This window comes from Penicillium taxi (genome assembly GCF_028828555.1).
Source record: "Penicillium taxi strain IBT 34144 chromosome Unknown utg000006l_segment0_segment0, whole genome shotgun sequence".
NCBI lineage: Eukaryota > Fungi > Ascomycota > Eurotiomycetes > Eurotiales > Aspergillaceae > Penicillium > Penicillium taxi.
In genome coordinates, this window is record NW_026643208.1 from 2,131,756 (window position 1) to 2,148,946 (window position 17,191).

The 17,191-nt window shown below is 46.4% G+C and overlaps 6 protein-coding genes across 6 annotated transcripts; all 6 read right to left on the bottom strand.

Moving 5' to 3' along the window:
- Window positions 1-221: 221 nt before the first annotated feature.
- N7495_009888 (DUF427 domain-containing protein) lies at window positions 222-1,023 on the bottom strand (the record flags this gene model as incomplete). Its single annotated transcript, XM_057212539.1, has 4 exons — window positions 222-355; window positions 633-713; window positions 775-880; window positions 943-1,023. The coding sequence occupies 4 exons, from the start codon at window positions 1,021-1,023 to the stop codon at window positions 222-224; spliced, it is 402 nt and encodes a 133-aa protein (XP_057059402.1).
- A 397-nt stretch (window positions 1,024-1,420) lies between these two features.
- Window positions 1,421-3,204, bottom strand: N7495_009889 (putative serine peptidase, family S28; the record flags this gene model as incomplete). The annotated part of the gene is made up of 3 exons (XM_057212540.1): window positions 1,421-2,675; window positions 2,725-2,939; window positions 2,992-3,204. The coding sequence occupies 3 exons, from the start codon at window positions 3,202-3,204 to the stop codon at window positions 1,421-1,423; spliced, it is 1,683 nt and encodes a 560-aa protein (XP_057059403.1).
- Window positions 3,205-5,063: 1,859 nt separating this feature from the next.
- N7495_009890 (uncharacterized protein) lies at window positions 5,064-6,654 on the bottom strand (the record flags this gene model as incomplete). The annotated part of the gene is made up of 2 exons (XM_057212541.1): window positions 5,064-6,307; window positions 6,357-6,654. 2 exons carry the CDS (start codon window positions 6,652-6,654, stop codon window positions 5,064-5,066), a joined length of 1,542 nt encoding a protein of 513 aa, XP_057059404.1.
- A 762-nt stretch (window positions 6,655-7,416) lies between these two features.
- Window positions 7,417-10,661, bottom strand: N7495_009891 (glycine decarboxylase subunit P; the record flags this gene model as incomplete). The annotated part of the gene is made up of 2 exons (XM_057212542.1): window positions 7,417-7,472; window positions 7,532-10,661. 2 exons carry the CDS (start codon window positions 10,659-10,661, stop codon window positions 7,417-7,419), a joined length of 3,186 nt encoding a protein of 1,061 aa, XP_057059405.1.
- Window positions 10,662-11,444: 783 nt separating this feature from the next.
- Window positions 11,445-12,652, bottom strand: N7495_009892 (uncharacterized protein; the record flags this gene model as incomplete). Its single annotated transcript, XM_057212543.1, has 4 exons — window positions 11,445-11,546; window positions 11,615-12,309; window positions 12,377-12,462; window positions 12,525-12,652. The coding sequence occupies 4 exons, from the start codon at window positions 12,650-12,652 to the stop codon at window positions 11,445-11,447; spliced, it is 1,011 nt and encodes a 336-aa protein (XP_057059406.1).
- A 2,322-nt stretch (window positions 12,653-14,974) lies between these two features.
- On the bottom strand, window positions 14,975-17,152 carry N7495_009893 (uncharacterized protein; the record flags this gene model as incomplete). The annotated part of the gene is made up of 8 exons (XM_057212544.1): window positions 14,975-15,129; window positions 15,181-15,273; window positions 15,325-15,384; window positions 15,433-15,661; window positions 15,709-15,866; window positions 15,919-16,556; window positions 16,604-16,980; window positions 17,042-17,152. The coding sequence occupies 8 exons, from the start codon at window positions 17,150-17,152 to the stop codon at window positions 14,975-14,977; spliced, it is 1,821 nt and encodes a 606-aa protein (XP_057059407.1).
- Between the last annotated feature and the right edge of the window lie 39 nt (window positions 17,153-17,191).

Genomic DNA, 17,191 nt, shown 5'->3' on the forward strand with positions numbered 1-17,191 from the left:
CGGCAGACCGCGATTTTCAAGTTGAAACTCACCCCAAATGAAGCTTCTTGGAGCCAGACTCATACGACTCTTTACACGATATACCATCCTTTGAGATTTGCTGTAATAATGAGCAGGCTTTGTCGCTATGATTCCAGCAGTCCTTTACGCGAATTCTTAATGTGTATGGCAGCGTTCACATTAACGTTTCTCATTCGGCATTCTTAAGAGTGCCGAACCAATTAGCGGAAGAGTGCCAATGCCAATGGGCGGCGGATATGGCTATGGAGGAAGAATGTTTGGCGGACCACGGTACGGCTCTGGAATGGAAGGTCGCCGGCCTGGCTGATGCCCATGAAGTTGTTGACAAGACAGTCTGGTAGAAGAATGGCTTAACTGCTTATAATGTGAATACCTATCTTTAAACTGAACTAATTCTCTAATTGAATCAGCTGAGAAGTATGAAATATTCATTGTAAGGAAGAACAGCGGATAATGAGTCGACTGCCATTACATCAGAATGCCAGTAGACATACGATTTTATCGTTGACTTACTGGCTCATGTTTATTCAACCGTGACTGTCACTTTGGACTTATCTGTTTCAAATAAATAATGAGTAATCCCTTGACGTTTCGTTACCGATCCCACTTACAAAAAGCAATATGGTCCTTTATATTCGCCGCCTTATCAAAGGGCCGAGAGTAGTACCACGCCGCATCTGGAATACTGAAATCTGTCCGCGAATTGATTCAATGTAAGATACTTGCTCCAGTCTGATATCCGGTATGTCTTACCACCGGCATTGATGGTGTAGTATTCTGCCTCGCCCTTCCAAGGGCAGAACGTCTTCGTATCTGTTTTCACAAAAGTATTTTGGTCTTTGATAGCTGATGGTGGAAACTTGAAATAAAGTCATCAATTGTCAGGACTGAAATATGGTAAGCTTGCAAAGTTTTACTCACATATACATTTCCTTCCACTGTCTCCCACGTATCGGTTTCGGCCAATATGATGTCGCCCAATTTTGCTCTTGCAGTCGGCATTTTGACTAGATGATTTAATCTAGTAATCGGAAATATCTTGATAAACTGATGCTGAATACTAATTTATCGATGACTTTAGGCAAAATCATTGATGAAGCTTCAATAAGTACAGGTGGGGATGCGGGGTTTCAACATACTAGTGCGGGGTTATACGAACAGGGCTAACCCTTGTAGTGATTACTTAGGGTATTTGATGTCTCTTTAATTTCGAGAATTTAAAAGCTGCTTTATTCCAATTTTTAGAAACCACGTTTTGAACTTGAAAATGTCAAGTGATTCATCAAGGAAGTGAGTATCCTGAGGTTCCTGATTCGGATGAAAAGTGTATAGAAGAGGTAATTAAAATACAATTATGTAAAATTAGTTCCAGATCGCCCCAGCGAAAAGCTGCATTCTATTAAGCAGTTATGGCCTTGATAGGACTAAAACAAGGAAGCCACTCCGTCAAAGCCTCATGAAAGATTCCACGTGATGTATTACCTGGCGCAAAGTTCATCCGGAAATCGAAGCAGTGTTCTGCATTTTCCATGATGTAACCGAACACTATCTTCTCCCCCGTCTCAACATTGCACTTAGGGATATCAGTGGTGAAAGTTACGTCTTGTGGTGCAATGCTTTCTGTAGCTAGAGTGGAGAGGGTTCGCCACGGGTCAAATTGACCACCGCTCCAGTAGACATTTGATGGGCGAATATTCCAGCCACCAGTCTGATAGTTCGTCTTATCAACCTCTGCTTGCTTGGGCAGGATATTCTCCTCAACAGCTTCGGGAAACTGTCTGTTGCAAGTGTACTGAATGTAATCGAGTGTCTGGTATCTAGAGAGAAGCGAATGGGGACCGACATTGTTGCTCTGGTAGTATCCCCACTCAGTGCAGAATTGCCAAGTCCAGGCGATAGTATCAGGGTCGGTAGCCTTAGGATTCAAAGCACACTCCAACGGCTGGTCTGGATCCAACTGGCCACAATTGGTATTGTAGTTAACGTTAATCAACTCCACAAAGACAGGCCACGACGCAAAGCGTCTAGCGGCATATTCTTTACCTTGAGAAGGCGCAAATCCGTGAGGTCCAGCAACTTCTCCGCTCTCATCTGTTTCCATGTGCTCGCATAAAGCGCCTAGGCCACCTTCCCCGCCACCGAGGCCATATGCCTGGAAAAAGCCGTAGACTCCACTCAAAGCTGCAGTGAAATCACCATTGCTATTCACTTCAGCTCCTTCGCCGAAGAAAAGCTTCTTCACCTCAGCAGCTGTGGACTCATTTTTTTCTAGCTCGCCATCTATCCATTCGTATGCTGCCTTGATGTCTCGGGTACAGTTGAACCGACCATTTGACACCATAGCCGCATAAACTTGTTCGAAATAGATGCTCATGTCGATGCGAGCTTCCACTGGTGCTGATGATGCAAATGAAGCGAAAATTGTCTCGGGATACTCGTGTCGAGTGAAGGCCGCTCGCATACCAGAGTAAGAGCCTCCGACCATCACCCACGGTGTAGCCGAGGGAGTCAAATCGACATTCTTGTAAGATGGGTGGGAGAAAGTTTCTGCAAAGAATGGGATATCGGCTAAAGCTTGCCTGTTGTTGAGGAATTCAAATTGCCCCGGGGGCGTATCATTTGTCACTGGAAATGGCAAAGAGTCGCCATAGTACCTGTAACAATCAGTTCATGTCGTAAATAACAGGAGATTTTTGCACTCACCTATGCTCCCATACGATTCCCATTGCACCAAACTCGAACAGCATGCTGGCTAAGAGCGAACTATCATTGCCTAGTTGTATTCTTGCCGAAGATTCGGCACTAGCTTCGCCAACATCATAGATGAATACTGGTCCACCTTGCTGATAATATTTGTCTGATACCCAGTATCGATTCTGATAGGTGCCAAGGGAGGAATTGCCATGATCAACAGGAACCTGAACTACGATTAGCATCTTCGAAGTATAAGACTCTAATGCCATAACATACATCGACATATTCAGAATTGATATTGTCCGAATCACTTTCATGAGCAATCTCGTGAATTGACTTCTTCTGAATCAGCATTACATCGGGACTTATTCCCATCTGGGCCGAAAGCTTGAGATCTTGATGAAACGGCGTTACCGACAGGCCCATACTGGTCGTGGCCGAAATCGCAGCCAGGACCAGCCCTACCCGAGCCACGAATGAGGAATACATCTTGAGTGCTCTAGAAAAGGAGTGTGAAAGATGCCAGGTCCAGATTCAAGGAAGAAAGATGGTAGCATCATGTTAATTGATCTCTAGTGGATATTTAGGGAAATCATGGCTGAGAACAATCAAATGGGATGTATTGTTTGCGGGTATCAGGCAGCCTAGTTAGATTCAAGACCTGACTGGCTCACAGGGACTCCCGAAACTGATGCATCGCGTGCGGATAATAAGCTGACCACGTCACGCATTGGCTCTTTAAACGTTTGACTTCGTATCACCATTGCATCGACTTGAAGAGCTGAACCACTCGGCCTTCTAGAGCAGGCCACTCCCGACCCTATCAGCACTGTCGGCATTAAAGTATTTCTAAAGCGTGTTTTGTACGGGTGATGCATCGATTTCTACAAATTGAGACCTTCCATTGGCTGGGCTTGATTGCCACAGTTTCTGTACTCCGTAGTTTGAATGAAAGAAATATGGTCTCGGAAGGCAAGACCAGATCGACAAAAAGACAGTCGTTCGCGTGCTCTTGCTTAGTGTTGATCGTCCGAATCGGGTATAATTTAAGTGGTTTTGAATTGATAGACCCACGTGGACATGACTACATCATGCGAGATTCCAAATGAGTGACTTGAATGATCAATGGAAATGATGTTTGGTTCCAAGGTTCGGTAAAGCGATGACAATGCTTATCCTTAGTATTGTTCTCTACTTCGAGCTGAGCAGAATTGATCGAGAAAACCAAATAAATAATAAATAATAAATAATAAAAAACACTTCGGGACCTGTTCTGAGTAATGATTTACCCCTTGCTTAACTGGAATGTCCTGATAGCGGTATATATCAACAGGAATGCTCTTGATTGGGTATTGTACAATAAAAGAAAATCACTTCAGCTTTCAAGTCTCGGCAATCCCGAGATAAGTCATCAGCTTGGAAGATTGAACTGGTGACTATATGTAACACCTATAATCTAAATAAGTAACACAGCCGAGATGGGATATTGAACACAGAACGATCCTGCGCCAAAAAAACTAGATAACTACGCTTGAAGTAAGAACACTTTGAGCAGAGAATTGACCCGTCAACTCATCGATGACTGTGATATTATAGAACTAAAGAAACAAAATACTTCTTAATCAAAAAACCTCAAGTTGTTCATTTCTGGCCCGGGCTCACTCAGGACCTGGAAATTTTTGTAATTGATTTATTTCTTCTGAAGTATGCCTTGGTCTGCCTTGGTATAGGGATAGGTTTCCCCTAGTGGAGGTTTTACGGTACTGTTATGCAAATGCAAGGGCTCCAATTGACCATCTCTTCTGAGAGCTTGGAATCAATCCGAATCAGCACGAAAGTGCAAGTGATAGGTAGTTGTTGAACAAGTGAGATTATCATTAGGTTCCATAATTCCTTGGAATATTTAGTTATATGACCAATCAGAACACCTTAACTACCTACAGCGTTCTTTTCCTGGCACTACCAACAGTATTACCCCTTTATCATGGACTATATTCCCCCTCAATTCCGTTAAGCTTCCTATGCAGCTATCAGTATGCTCCAGCTCTATCAAAACGACAATGCCAGCAGTGCTCTCTGGATAAGGATCTAGCATTCTTTAACAATCTATTCTCCCTGCCTACTATGCCTATAACACCGATCCGCCACCGATCCGCCACCGATCGTCCACTTGCTACTACAACTACAGTTACCGTCCCATCCCAAGAAGTTGTCTGCTATGCCACATCTAATACCAATTTATACATTCTCCTACTATTTAGCAATTCTTATGATATCCTTCTCTACTGATAGTCCTAGTATCTCTATAGACAACTTATATATTAAACCAAAATTAGAAGACATATAAATCAAGCCCTCTCATGCACCAGCCTCCCTCCAACCCAAACAGCCTTAACATTCCGATCATCACCATTCCAAACCCATTTCTGGACCATCTCTTCCCAAGTTTCCCCACCAAACAAATCAACATTACCAACAGGACCGGCTCTAACCAAGCTACTACTCTCACCCGTAGAACCAAACACATCTTCAACAGCGCTCACAACACCGAGTTGAATCAACTGCGCATCCCAGATCATTCCCTCGTCAAACCCGCCAATATCACCTGCCATATCAACAACAGACGCACCACCCCGCGTTGCTAGATACAGACTCTCTTCTACAGACAACTTCTCCCGTCCTGAACCATCATGCTCGTAGGAAGAGGTGTGGCTGAGTAATCTCGATGCAAGACATGCTTGTCGTGCGGCTTCGAGGATACTGGGGCTATATCCCCCGCTGACGTCAGTGCCAAGACCAACAGTCAGACCTTCGTCGAGAAGTAGTCGCACAGGACAAATGCCCGAGCCAAGAGCCGAGTTGGAAGCGGGGCAGTGCGAGATCTTCGCATCGCGCTTAGCAATCAGAGCGCGTTCGTCCGCAGTGAGATGGACAGCATGCGCGAGGATGGTGCGCGGTGTGAGCAGATTATGCATATCGTAAACAGCAGCGTAGTTATCCGCCTCAGGGAATAGTTTCTTCACAAGCTCGACCTCATTCGTATTCTCCGATATATGGGTCTGAATATGTAGAGGCGGCGTATATCGCTTAGCCAGATTCCCCAATTCGCGCAACGCAGGCCGCGAACAAGTCGGTGCGAAGCGTGGTGTGATGATTGGCTTGATAAGTTTGCCATTTGGGTCTAGACTGTGGATGTACTGTACTGTAGAAGTTGTTGCGCTCACCGAGGCTTCGGGTGAAAGGTCTCTGTAGTATGATGGACAGAAGTCGGGATCGTCCATGCATACGCGGCCGATGAAGGCTCTTTGGCCGCGTTTGTGGCATAGTGCTGCCAAGGCATTTGTTGCCGGGACATGGATGGTTGCGAAGTAAGATGCACAGGTCGTGCCGTGGGAAAGAGTGCGTGCGACAACTTGGTCGTAGACGCGTAGTGCTGATTGTGGCGTGTGCGCTAGATCTTGTGAGGAGTTCTTGTCGGGTTGTGCCCCGAAGCTCGATTCCATTGGGAATGTATATGTCTCTAGCCAGTCTAGGAGTGTTGATGAACCGAAAAGGCCTGCATTAGGGTATTGCGGTGCATGAATGTGGGTATCTGGGATTGTTAGATTCGCTCCGTATAATGATGCATAGGAGAAACTCACCAATAAACCCAGGGAAGAAAAACTCATTCTTTTCATCGCTCGTCCTAACAATCTTGACCTGCGTGTTGGATCCATTATCTGTAGTCTGAGCTTCTGTATCAACCCAGCTTTTCTTGAGGATCAAATCTTGAAGCGATGCCTCATCTTGAACATTCCAATCGAAACCTTTAATCCGTCCATCGGTAGTAGACACCCACAACGCACCACGGTTGCGGACTAACACTGGTTTCGAGGACTGATCCTTCACCATAGGCAAATGAATAAAAGTGCCGTGGTAAACAGTGAAGCTGTAGGACATGATGCAAAGTGACAAACCCTTATCTCAGAAGTCCCAAAAATGTATGTACCTGGTCTCATAAACAGACAGGGTAAAGGGGTATATCTATAAAGCACTAAGCAGTGAAAAGGAATGAACGAGGCCAAAAATCGCCGAACTAAATATGATGAAAACGCAGTGACTGATATAACAGAGTTCTAATGGCCGGCGGGTGACTTGAATAGCTCGTCCGTGTCTCGCCCACGTGCCGAACAAGCAGGTTCAGCAGTGCTTTGTGGAGTACGGAGAACGGAGTAGCGCAGGACACTTGCTTCTGGCCTTAGGCGATTCTTTCTGCTATTTCCTATGGGGAATCTGGAATGTGGGAGGTTTGATGCAAGGTCAGGGAATAATTGCGATTCATGTTCGGCGGTCAGCTGTCTCCGATAAGCGTATAAGTTTTACGGTATCGGCTGTAATATTGGAAGTTTTGTCGCGTGGCTAAAGAGGTCAGTAATTTATACGTGTATCTATTGTACGTAAGTATAGTAAATAAGGGGCTTTTGATTGGCAAAAATAAAGTCACGTGACAGCGTGAACTTGGAAAGAAAATTATTGTTCAATTGAATTATATTACATTCAATAACCGTCCGATCACCAGTTGAAAGGTGAAAAAAGTACTCCGTCATAATCATCAGACTAAATGTTGAATGTATAGAAGAGAAAGTAAACGCGTAGGCTCAGTTAATAATCCCACGCCAATGCAAATCAAGCAATGCGGAAAGCAAGATGGGTATCATATATCTATTCAGTGTCCTCGACAGGGCCACAAGTGCAGAACAGGTTCTGGTCACCAAAGGCTGTAAAGTAGGTTAGCATTTGATAAGATTAAGATGAAGGAAGAAAGGGGAAAATATACCATCATCAACACGAGTCACCGTCGGCCAGAACTTCTTCTCCAACAGATAGGGAAGCGGGTATGCCGCGTTCTCACGAGTGTATGGGCGGTCCCACTCGCTTGTGAGAAGGTCGCGCTGGGTGTGGGGGGAGTTCTTCAGAACATTACCCTCACGCGGCTGCTTGCCGGCCTCGACCTCGGCAATCTCAGCGCGGATCGAGATCAGAGCGTCGCAGAAGCGGTCTAACTCGGCCTTGTTCTCAGACTCTGTGGGCTCGATCATGAGGGTATTGGAAACGGGCCATGACATGGTCGGGGCGTGGAATCCGTAGTCCTGGAGACGCTTGGCGATGTCAATGGCCTCGACACCGCAGGTCTCCTTGAAAGCGCGCACGTCGAGGATGAACTCGTGAGCACAGCGGCCATGCTCATTTGTGTACAAGATTGAGTAGTGTGGCTTCAGGCGCGACAGGATGTAATTGGCGTTGAGCAGAGTGATCTTGGTGGCGTGGGTCAGGCCACGGTCACCCATCATGTTGATGTAGTTGAATGTGATGGGCAGGATGCTAGCACTACCCCAGGGAGCGGCACTGATAGGAGGGGAGGCTGTGGCACCGCGCTTGAACTGGAGATACTCGCTAATGGGGTGTGAGGGCAGGAATGGACGCAGATGTTCGGCAACACCGATGGGACCAACACCAGGACCACCACCACCGTGGGGGATACAGAAAGTCTTGTGCAGGTTCAGATGGCAAACGTCAGCGCCGATCTCACCGGGAGAGCATAGACCAATCTGGGCGTTCATGTTGGCACCGTCCATGTAGACCTGGCCACCGAACTCATGCACGAGACGAATAGCTTCCTTGGCACCGGGCTCAAACACACCAAATGTGCTGGGATAGGTGATCATGAAAGCAGCAAGCTCATCTTGGTGCTTCTCACACTTGGCCTTGAGGTCAGCCAAGTCGAGGTTACCGGTCTTTATGTCACACTTGACGGTGACAACACGCATACCAGCCATAGCCGCACTAGCAGGGTTGGTGCCATGAGCAGATACGGGAATCAAGCACACGTTGCGCTTGCCATTGTTCTGAGCCTCTTGGTACTTCTTAATGACACGGAGGCCGGCGAACTCTCCCTGGGCACCAGAATTGGGCTGCACGGTAACCTCGGCCATACCAGTGATGTCAGCGAGCTGTTGCTCGACATCATCAATCATTTGGATGTAGCCCTTGGCTTTATCGGCGGGCATGAAGGGGTGGATCTGGGAGAACTCAGGCCAAGAGATAGGGATCATTTCTGTGGTAGCGTTGAGCTTCATGGTGCAAGATCCAAGAGGAATCATGGAGTGGGCAAGAGAGAGATCCTTAGACTCGAGGTGGTGAATGTAACGCAGCATCTCAGTCTCGGAGTGGTGGGTGTTGAACACGGGGTGTGTCAGGTAGGGTGTAGTACGTTCAAGACTAGCTGGGAGCGAGGCAACATGGAGAGTTCCATCAATTGTAACAGAGGGCGCACACTTGTGGGCAGCGAAGACATCCAGGATGCCCTTCACCTCATCACGGCCAACTGTCTCATCCAATGAAAGACTGACCTTGTTGCCACCAAGGCGGCGAAGGAAGATCGACTGAGCAAGAGCAGCAGTATAGACGGCATCGGCCTCAGCAGCATCAATAAGTTCAATGGTAAGAGTATCAAAGACAGCTGTACCATTGGCGTTGGACTGACTAGGAATGCTGTATCCGAGAGAAACAAGCTTTTCGCGCAGGAGAGCAGTCATAGACATGATGCGCTCAGCAATGGCCTTGAGGCCAGCGGGGCCGTGGTAGATGGCATACATGGCAGTCATATTGGCCAGGAGAGCCTGGGCAGTGCAAATGTTGCTAGTAGCTTTCTCGCGACGAATGTGCTGCTCACGAGTCTGCAGCGCCAGACGCAGAGCACGATTACCGAGGCGGTCCTTGGACACACCGACAACACGACCAGGTACTTTACGCTTATACTTGTCGGCACAGGCAAAGAATGCAGCGTGGGGTCCACCAAATCCCATGGGAACACCCATGCGCTGGGCGCTACCAAAGGCAATATCAGCGCCGAACTCGCCGGGGGCCTTGAGAACAGTCAAGGCCAGCAGATCAGTAGCAACGCTAAAAGTACCACCCTGGCCATGAATGAGATCGCTAAGAGACTGGAAGTCATTGATGCCTCCCTCGGTATCAGGATACTGGGCAAGAACACCAATGAGGTGGTCACCCTGTTCCTTCACAACCTTAGAGTCATTTGCCAGGATATCACCAATGACAAGGTTGATTCCAAATCCCTCGGCACGCGACTGCATAACGGCAATGGTTTGGGGGTGGCAGAGGTGTGACACCACAAACGACTTCTCTGCTTTTTTCTGTTTAGAGGCGGGCATAGTTGCGAGGGACATGGTCATGGCCTCAGCGGCGGCAGTTGCTTCATCAAGAACAGAGGCATTGGCGAATGGCAAACCAGTCAGGTCAGCAGTCAAGGTCTGGAAATTCAATAGAGACTCCAGACGACCCTGACTGATCTCCGGCTGGTAAGGAGTATAGCTAGTATACCAAGCAGGGTTTTCGAGGACATTGCGTAGGATAACCGGAGGCACAATGGTTGGATAGTAGCCAGTACCGATGTAGGTCTTACCGGAGATATCGATTTGCTTGCGGTAGGTTTCCAGCAGCTTCAGCATATCCGACTCACTAAGACCTCCTTGCACACTTGAGCGGTAAAGGTTGATATCGGCATGGGGTTCATGGACCTTGAGGTCGTTTTTAGAGAGAATGTCCTCGGGCAGGACCTGCTTGACGAATTCGTCTAAAGAAGCCGCTGGTGGATCCAGTACGGCAAGCATCTCCGCCGCAGCATCAGGAGAGGGACCAATGTGACGGCGAGGGAATGTATCGAGGGGTTGAAAGATATCGGGGGGATGGGGAACTCCATGATCGGCGAGAGTGCTGGTATAGACACCGCGGCGAGTGATAGCTGGTGGAGAGGTGTGCAGGGCACGACGACTCAAGTTCAGGGACTGTGAAGCTGTCCGTAGAGAAAAAGACGAGGGACCAGCTCTCATACGCGATCGCAGAGCAATCTGGCGGCTGCCACGAAGGGCAATACAAGATGCCGCCATTGGAGCTTACGGGAGTGACGTATAGGAAAGGATGCAATGAAGCACTCAACACAGTCAAACTCCAAATATTGTATAATTGACAATTAAATAAAGAAGAAGAAATTAGAGAGAGAGAAGAGAAAATCAATTAACTAATGTAGATTTTTGCACCGCATTACCTTGGCCGAGGGGTTCAACGGGCAACGACGGAAAACAGCTATCATCGGTCTTATCCTTGCTTATCTCGCCAATCGCAATCTTCTCCGCCTTTTTTTCCCCTTCAATGAATCGTCTTTTCCGTCGGGAAACTTGAATGGTTCCACAATTTCTTTTCCGCAAAGCATCAGGATTCACAATATTCCTATTTTCCGAGACCCTATTCACTCATATCGATTGATTCGGCGGCCGGAATTGGAGGATGAAAGATTCTACCAAGACCGATCATAAATTCGAGCGAAGAAGCGAAAAGACGATGCTCAGACAGGAGTACGGTGAAAAGCATCGGAATGGAAGTGCATCTTGGCCAAGAAGCGAAACTCTATATCTAATTGATCCTCATGGGTGGCATTGGAGACAGCACGCGTTCATTGATCATAGTAGGCCGATAAATTATTAGAAAAGTCGACTCCAATAACGCAATATCAATCATCCAGACGCTCAGGTTCAAGATAATACCGGCGAATGCGACAAGGTATTCCAAGCCCACTATGAGGTATAGTCCACAGACTATTGCTAACATTATGTTGAGAACTCAAGCATTTGGCTGCTTCGATGCATATAAGCTAAAATTTTATAGTACAACATTTAGAGATCACTTCCATGCGCCAGTTCATGCTCCAAACTGGCCCGAACAAAGGCCGCAGATCCCAATACGCTATTGAAGACGATTGGTTGTCCAGTATAGTACTAAAAATCCATCAAGTCAGCATCATGAGCTCCCCAGTACTAAATAACAAAGAGTTGCCAATTCCTACCTCGTAGCTAGCAGTTGAGTTTAAGCTGCATACACCCACAGTCCCATTATAGCTCGAAGTGCCATCGGCATTCTCCACAACGAATCTGTTAACCAGTCCACGATATGCACGAGTGGCAATACCGGTATAGTTTGTCTGGGTATGGCTTAAATAGCGGGAGGAAACTGAACTCTGGCTAGCATCTTGCAAAAGGCCAAGCCGAACCCCCTTGTAAAGAGCATATGTGAACATAGCAGATCCACTAGATTCAATATAGTTCCCCTCCCGGCCAGGAGAGGACATCACTTGCCACCAACATCCGGATTCTGCATCCACTGCGTTGACTATAGCGTTGGCAAGGTCAGTGAACCTTGCACGCCATGTTGCGACCCGAGAGTCCATTAGCTGTAGCTCTAGAAGATCTACCAATCCCATGACAAACCATCCTAGAGAACGATTCCAGACGATTGGACTAGCGCCTGTCGTAGGATTCGCCCAAGAGGCGGTTTTGGTTGCATCATATCCGTGGAATAGGAGGCCAGTCTTGTTGTCGTAGCAGTGCTCCCATATAAGCTCGATTTGTAGGAAGATATCATTGTTGACCTCAGTCATGTCGGCAATATTGAAATTTAATGTATACAAGGGGTAGAATGATAGGAGTGAGAACATTCCATCCAGGTAGCTCCAATTTGGGTAGACGTAATACCACAATCCCCCTATCGTGAATTAGCAAACAGTGCAAATTGGTAGTATAAAAGGGGGAAGTATTAGGAGAACAATTACCGAGGGAGTTCCGTGGCTCCAAATCAATTGAGTTGCGCAGTGAAGCAAGGGTTTCTTTGTATGTACTATTCCCAGTCCCATCATACCTAAGATGGTAGTTTTGACCTGATTAGAAAACCATTGCGGGTCGCAGGCATTAAGAACTCACTGATATAAGAGCCCCTTGCCAACCGAGAGCCGGTCCAAGGGGAGCTCTAAATCTTTTGTTGTATTATCAACAACATTAATAACGCTATCCGTGCTTGAGTGAAGGTACGAAGTCCAATTTTGCTCCATGTAATGACCAGATGGCGATTCTATCAGCTCCAAGATAGAGGTTTGGAATATCCCAACCTGCAGCAGCGATGAAGAATCTGTTTGATGTTGAATAATGGCCTGGCTGCGCGATATTATACTATCAGCCATTCTAGCTGAGTAGGGGGTGCCCCTCGTGGTGTTATCAGCTGCAGATACTCCATTGCTGTGTTTGAGCAGCAATATACCAAGTATGGAGAGCAAGGAGAGCATTGAATTTCGTATTTTCATTTTGCTTGATTTATCCAAATATACTCAAACGTGATTGGCACTTCAAGTTTTGTATCGCGCTCCAATATCATGCCGAGTGGATTTGTTTACAACCCTCCGGACGTGAGGTCTCAGGAGCTGAGAATGGCCAATCACATTGAAGGATAATTTTTTGAAGTAGATCACAGATCTGGACATGATCTTCACTTTCTGTCGGGCCGAGTACTCGGAGTAAATAAGTGGGTACATGTGCAGGGAACAAAAACTTGCTACTACTATTCTCAACAATATAGTCTAGTGGTTAAACCAGAAAAGCTGCCAACCAATACTGAGGGTTCGAGACAGGCTCTCGGTGAAACAAAATTGTCATACAAGTTTTATAAGTCTCTAGTCCATGATGCCTCAACCCGGCCAAGATCAGCCCCAGATCTGAGGTATGACTAGAGACTGAATTTCCACTGATATTTTTAGCTCTCAATCATTATTGGCTTCGGTTCCCGCTCTCCTTTCAGACTAAAAATATGGATTGCATATTTTATGAAGCTATCTCCAAAATCTGTATGTTCCACAATCAATCGGGCCTTAGAACCGTGTGGCTTTAGAATACCTAGGAACTCTAGCATTGCTACGCACATCATCATATTTAATTTAAGGTAAGCTATCCCATAGTAAAGAATTGTAAACTAATTAGCTGAATTGGGAAAAATCAGTGAGGACCTCTGGAATACTGCCCAATTTCTGGCTGAAACTGTTGCCTTGGAGTTATGAAGTATAGCCTGATGTCCTCTGACAAAAGGGAGCTACCAGTCTAAATATATGCTCTCTCGTGCTTATAGTCATAATTATCTTTGATAAAGAGGCGATAAAGAAGAAGCTCTATATCCTTTACTATAACTATAAAGCGCCCCCGAATCTTTGCTAAAAGATTATATTTCTCTATAAGAGTAGTTCTTATAAATTAAAGATAAATCAGCAAGCTATAATAAAATAAATGTGAAGGGCTAAAGCTAATCTTAGATTCAGAACTAGCTAGGCACAAACTGTGTACAAAATCCTTAAGGGAAGTAAGAGAATCGGTGAAGTTGAAGGGGCTGCGAATCACGTGGTGGACTAATCCAGAAGGGGATAATGGGCACCATGATCTACTTGGCAGGCATCAGCCTGTTACACCGACCTCTAAGATAGCATTTTCTCTACAGATGTAACATAATTTTCGGCGAAAAGCTTTAATTACTAAGAAGCTAGATCGGGTTCGTGTGAATCAAAAAGCTTGATTTTCTAAGCAGGATCGTTTAAATTATGGGATATCATCCACCTATAAACATTATTAGAAACAACTTCGACTACTAATAGAATAGATAGGCTTAAGTTGCAGCCTTTGACTTACAGCTTCTAGCTTCGTAATGAATTTTCGTATTTGTTGATTACAGTAGGCGCGAGTTTTTTATGGCATATCTTGTTTTCTTCTTGTTTTTTGGTATCCTGGGCCGCTTCTTGCTGGGGAACGGTGCATCTAAAAATTCTTAACAGTGTTTTATAGGATGCATGCATCTGAATTTTGCTACTTCTTCAAAGTCCGTCTCGATATCGCATCTCAAAATGAAGGTTTCAAGTTAAATCTATAAGACTGCAAGGTTTACCCATCAGCAACATATTATTTTTACGAAAAATACATATTACACAGACTTTGGAAGCTTCGAAACTTAACAAGAATTTTAAATGTATTTAGAAACACCCCTCATAATTAATGAGTTTGTTGAGAAGATACTTTCAGCAGCATAAGTACTCCCATATCTGACCTGCCGCTCAACTCTTGAAATCATAGTTTAACTGGGATGATGCTGCTACGGTTACTTTTACACGCTATCAACCATCAAAGATGAGGGTTTTGAGCTTCACATACCTAACTCAATTATTCTGTCCTAATTTCAGTTTTCAAGTCTATAGTCCGCTCCTTTGTTTGAACCTATTACGAAATATGTTTCATGCTTGAGCTTCAATAAAACTAAATTGATGCAGACTTGTAATACAACTGATATTACCCCAGTGATAATCACGCCATCCAACTATTTAAGCTATACGCCAAATCATCTCTTATAAAGGACCATGAGCCCTGACCTCCTCGGCAGTCGCAATAATCGGGGGAGGACGGGGGATTTTCTGCCAAAAGACATATCGCTTGATAAACCACGGAAGCCAAACTGTCAGTTCGTAATGGATGTATGTTTTTGTAGGAACGGAGAAGACCTCTGCAGTCTGTCAGATCTGAAACAAAGGGGATCCTCAACTTGTCAACTCACGATCCAGTTCTTCCAGGGTTAGCCGCTTCGTTTCTCGGACGAAGCAGAATATCAGAAACCATGCTATCAAGTTGAGACCGGCGTAGAACCCGACTGCGTTTATTAGCATACTTTTGGCTACTAGGTGTTGTAGATTTAACTTACATGCTCCGGTGGGCGTCATGACGGTCTTCATTCGGGGGAATGTTAGACTGAGGATACCGGCTGCAATATTTGTTAGAATGGTATTTTGTGGAGACGATTCATTCTTACCGAAGGTGTTGTTGATACACACGGCCCAGGCCATTCCTTGCTCTCGCTGGATGGTGGGGAACACCTCGGCTGAGTACTGGAAAGCGACTGGTCCTTCGCCTAGAGAGTAGGCGATGGTGAAGAGGTAGATGAATAAAACGACTGGTCCGATTTGTTCGCCGCGAGTACCATCCGTTTTCAACATAGATAGACCTGCTGCCAGTAGGAATACACACATGAAGGGGAAAGTCTTTACAAGGTCAGTTGAGTATTATCGATGGCTATAGAATGACTCACAATCAATGTCAGGGTCCGTCGGCCTTTGCTATCGATGAGGAAAAGGGTTGGGATAGTCGACACGACTTGAATGGCACCGTAGCCAAGGGAAGCATACAAGGCTTGTGTCGCTGTGTAGCCAACATTCTCAAAGATAGTTGAACTGTAGAACGAGATGACTTGGCGATATTAGTACCTAATACACCCCATGAACGTAATGGAAGAGCTTACTGTTTATTCCGCACATCTGCTGCGCAATCATCACGGTTGATGCTCCATAGTTGGCGCGTCTAATTCTTGGCACGGCAAAGCAGTCCCACATACGGGAAAAGTATCCTGCTCCTTGCGCCTCCTTGAGTTCCTCATGATAGATGACATAGGAGTAGTAGAAGTCACGTGCAGCGATGATGGGGTGTGCTCGCAGGCGCTGCATTGACTCGAATCCCTCGGCATGTCTATTGTTCTTCATAAGCCAGCGAGGGGACTCGGGGCAGAAGAAGATACCAATGCCAAGGATGAATGAGGGGATGAATGCCGAGCCGAGCTGGAGACGCCAAGCAATTTTACCGGTGTCTTTCACAATGACATTGGCACAGAAGCCCAGGAAGATACCGACGACCACCCACAATTGCCAGAACATGACGAGGGCACCGCGAATTCTAGCGGGAGCCATTTCGGCTGAGTAAATGGGCACCGTCGCGTTCTTGGCGCCGATTCCGATTCCCATCACAAAGCGTGCGGCGAACAGAGTCTGCCACGAATGTGTGAAGGCGGAGCCGATTGGAGTGGCAGTCAGGCAGCAGGCTGTGAGGAAGATCTCACCCCTTCGGCCGAGGTAGTGGTTCAGGGGATCGACGATGAAGGCTCCACTATAAAAGATTAACAATGATCGAGGAAGGAAGTCGGCGATACTCACACCATGCCGGCGGTCAAGAAGATAACGGCATTGACGACACCGACAATCCACTCATCTCTACCAGTACCATTGATGCCAAACTCCTCTGGGAAGGACAAGTTGGCTCCGTTGGATCCAGTCTGATCCCATCCCTGAGTAGCGGCTCCGATGGCACAGAGAGAGATTGCATACCAGAGCATCCAGGGGCCGTGCCATTTGTGGTCTCTCTCATAGATGAGTGCATCTATCTCCTGTTCGTCAAGCTCGGCAAAGCCTTCAAAACTACTAGGTTCTCTCGCAACGAGCGCGGCACGACCAAATAGTTCTGCGTGCTCGGACATGTTGTTCGACTCTGCAAATGTCCGGGCATCAGCGACGACTTGTTCCTTGGTGCTACGCTGGAGTCAGAGTTAGTACGGTGTAGAGAGTGCGTGGGGATAATGTGGATGTATGTCGTACTATTAAAGGGTTCTGGATAATGTTGAGGGCAACAGCATGGCCATCTGAGGGTATCACCGGAGTGACATTCTCCTTGTGAAAGGGCGTGTCCGCCAACTTCTTTTCGTCCATGGCAAATGATTCTCTCAGTGAAGTGTATATGAGTGTGAT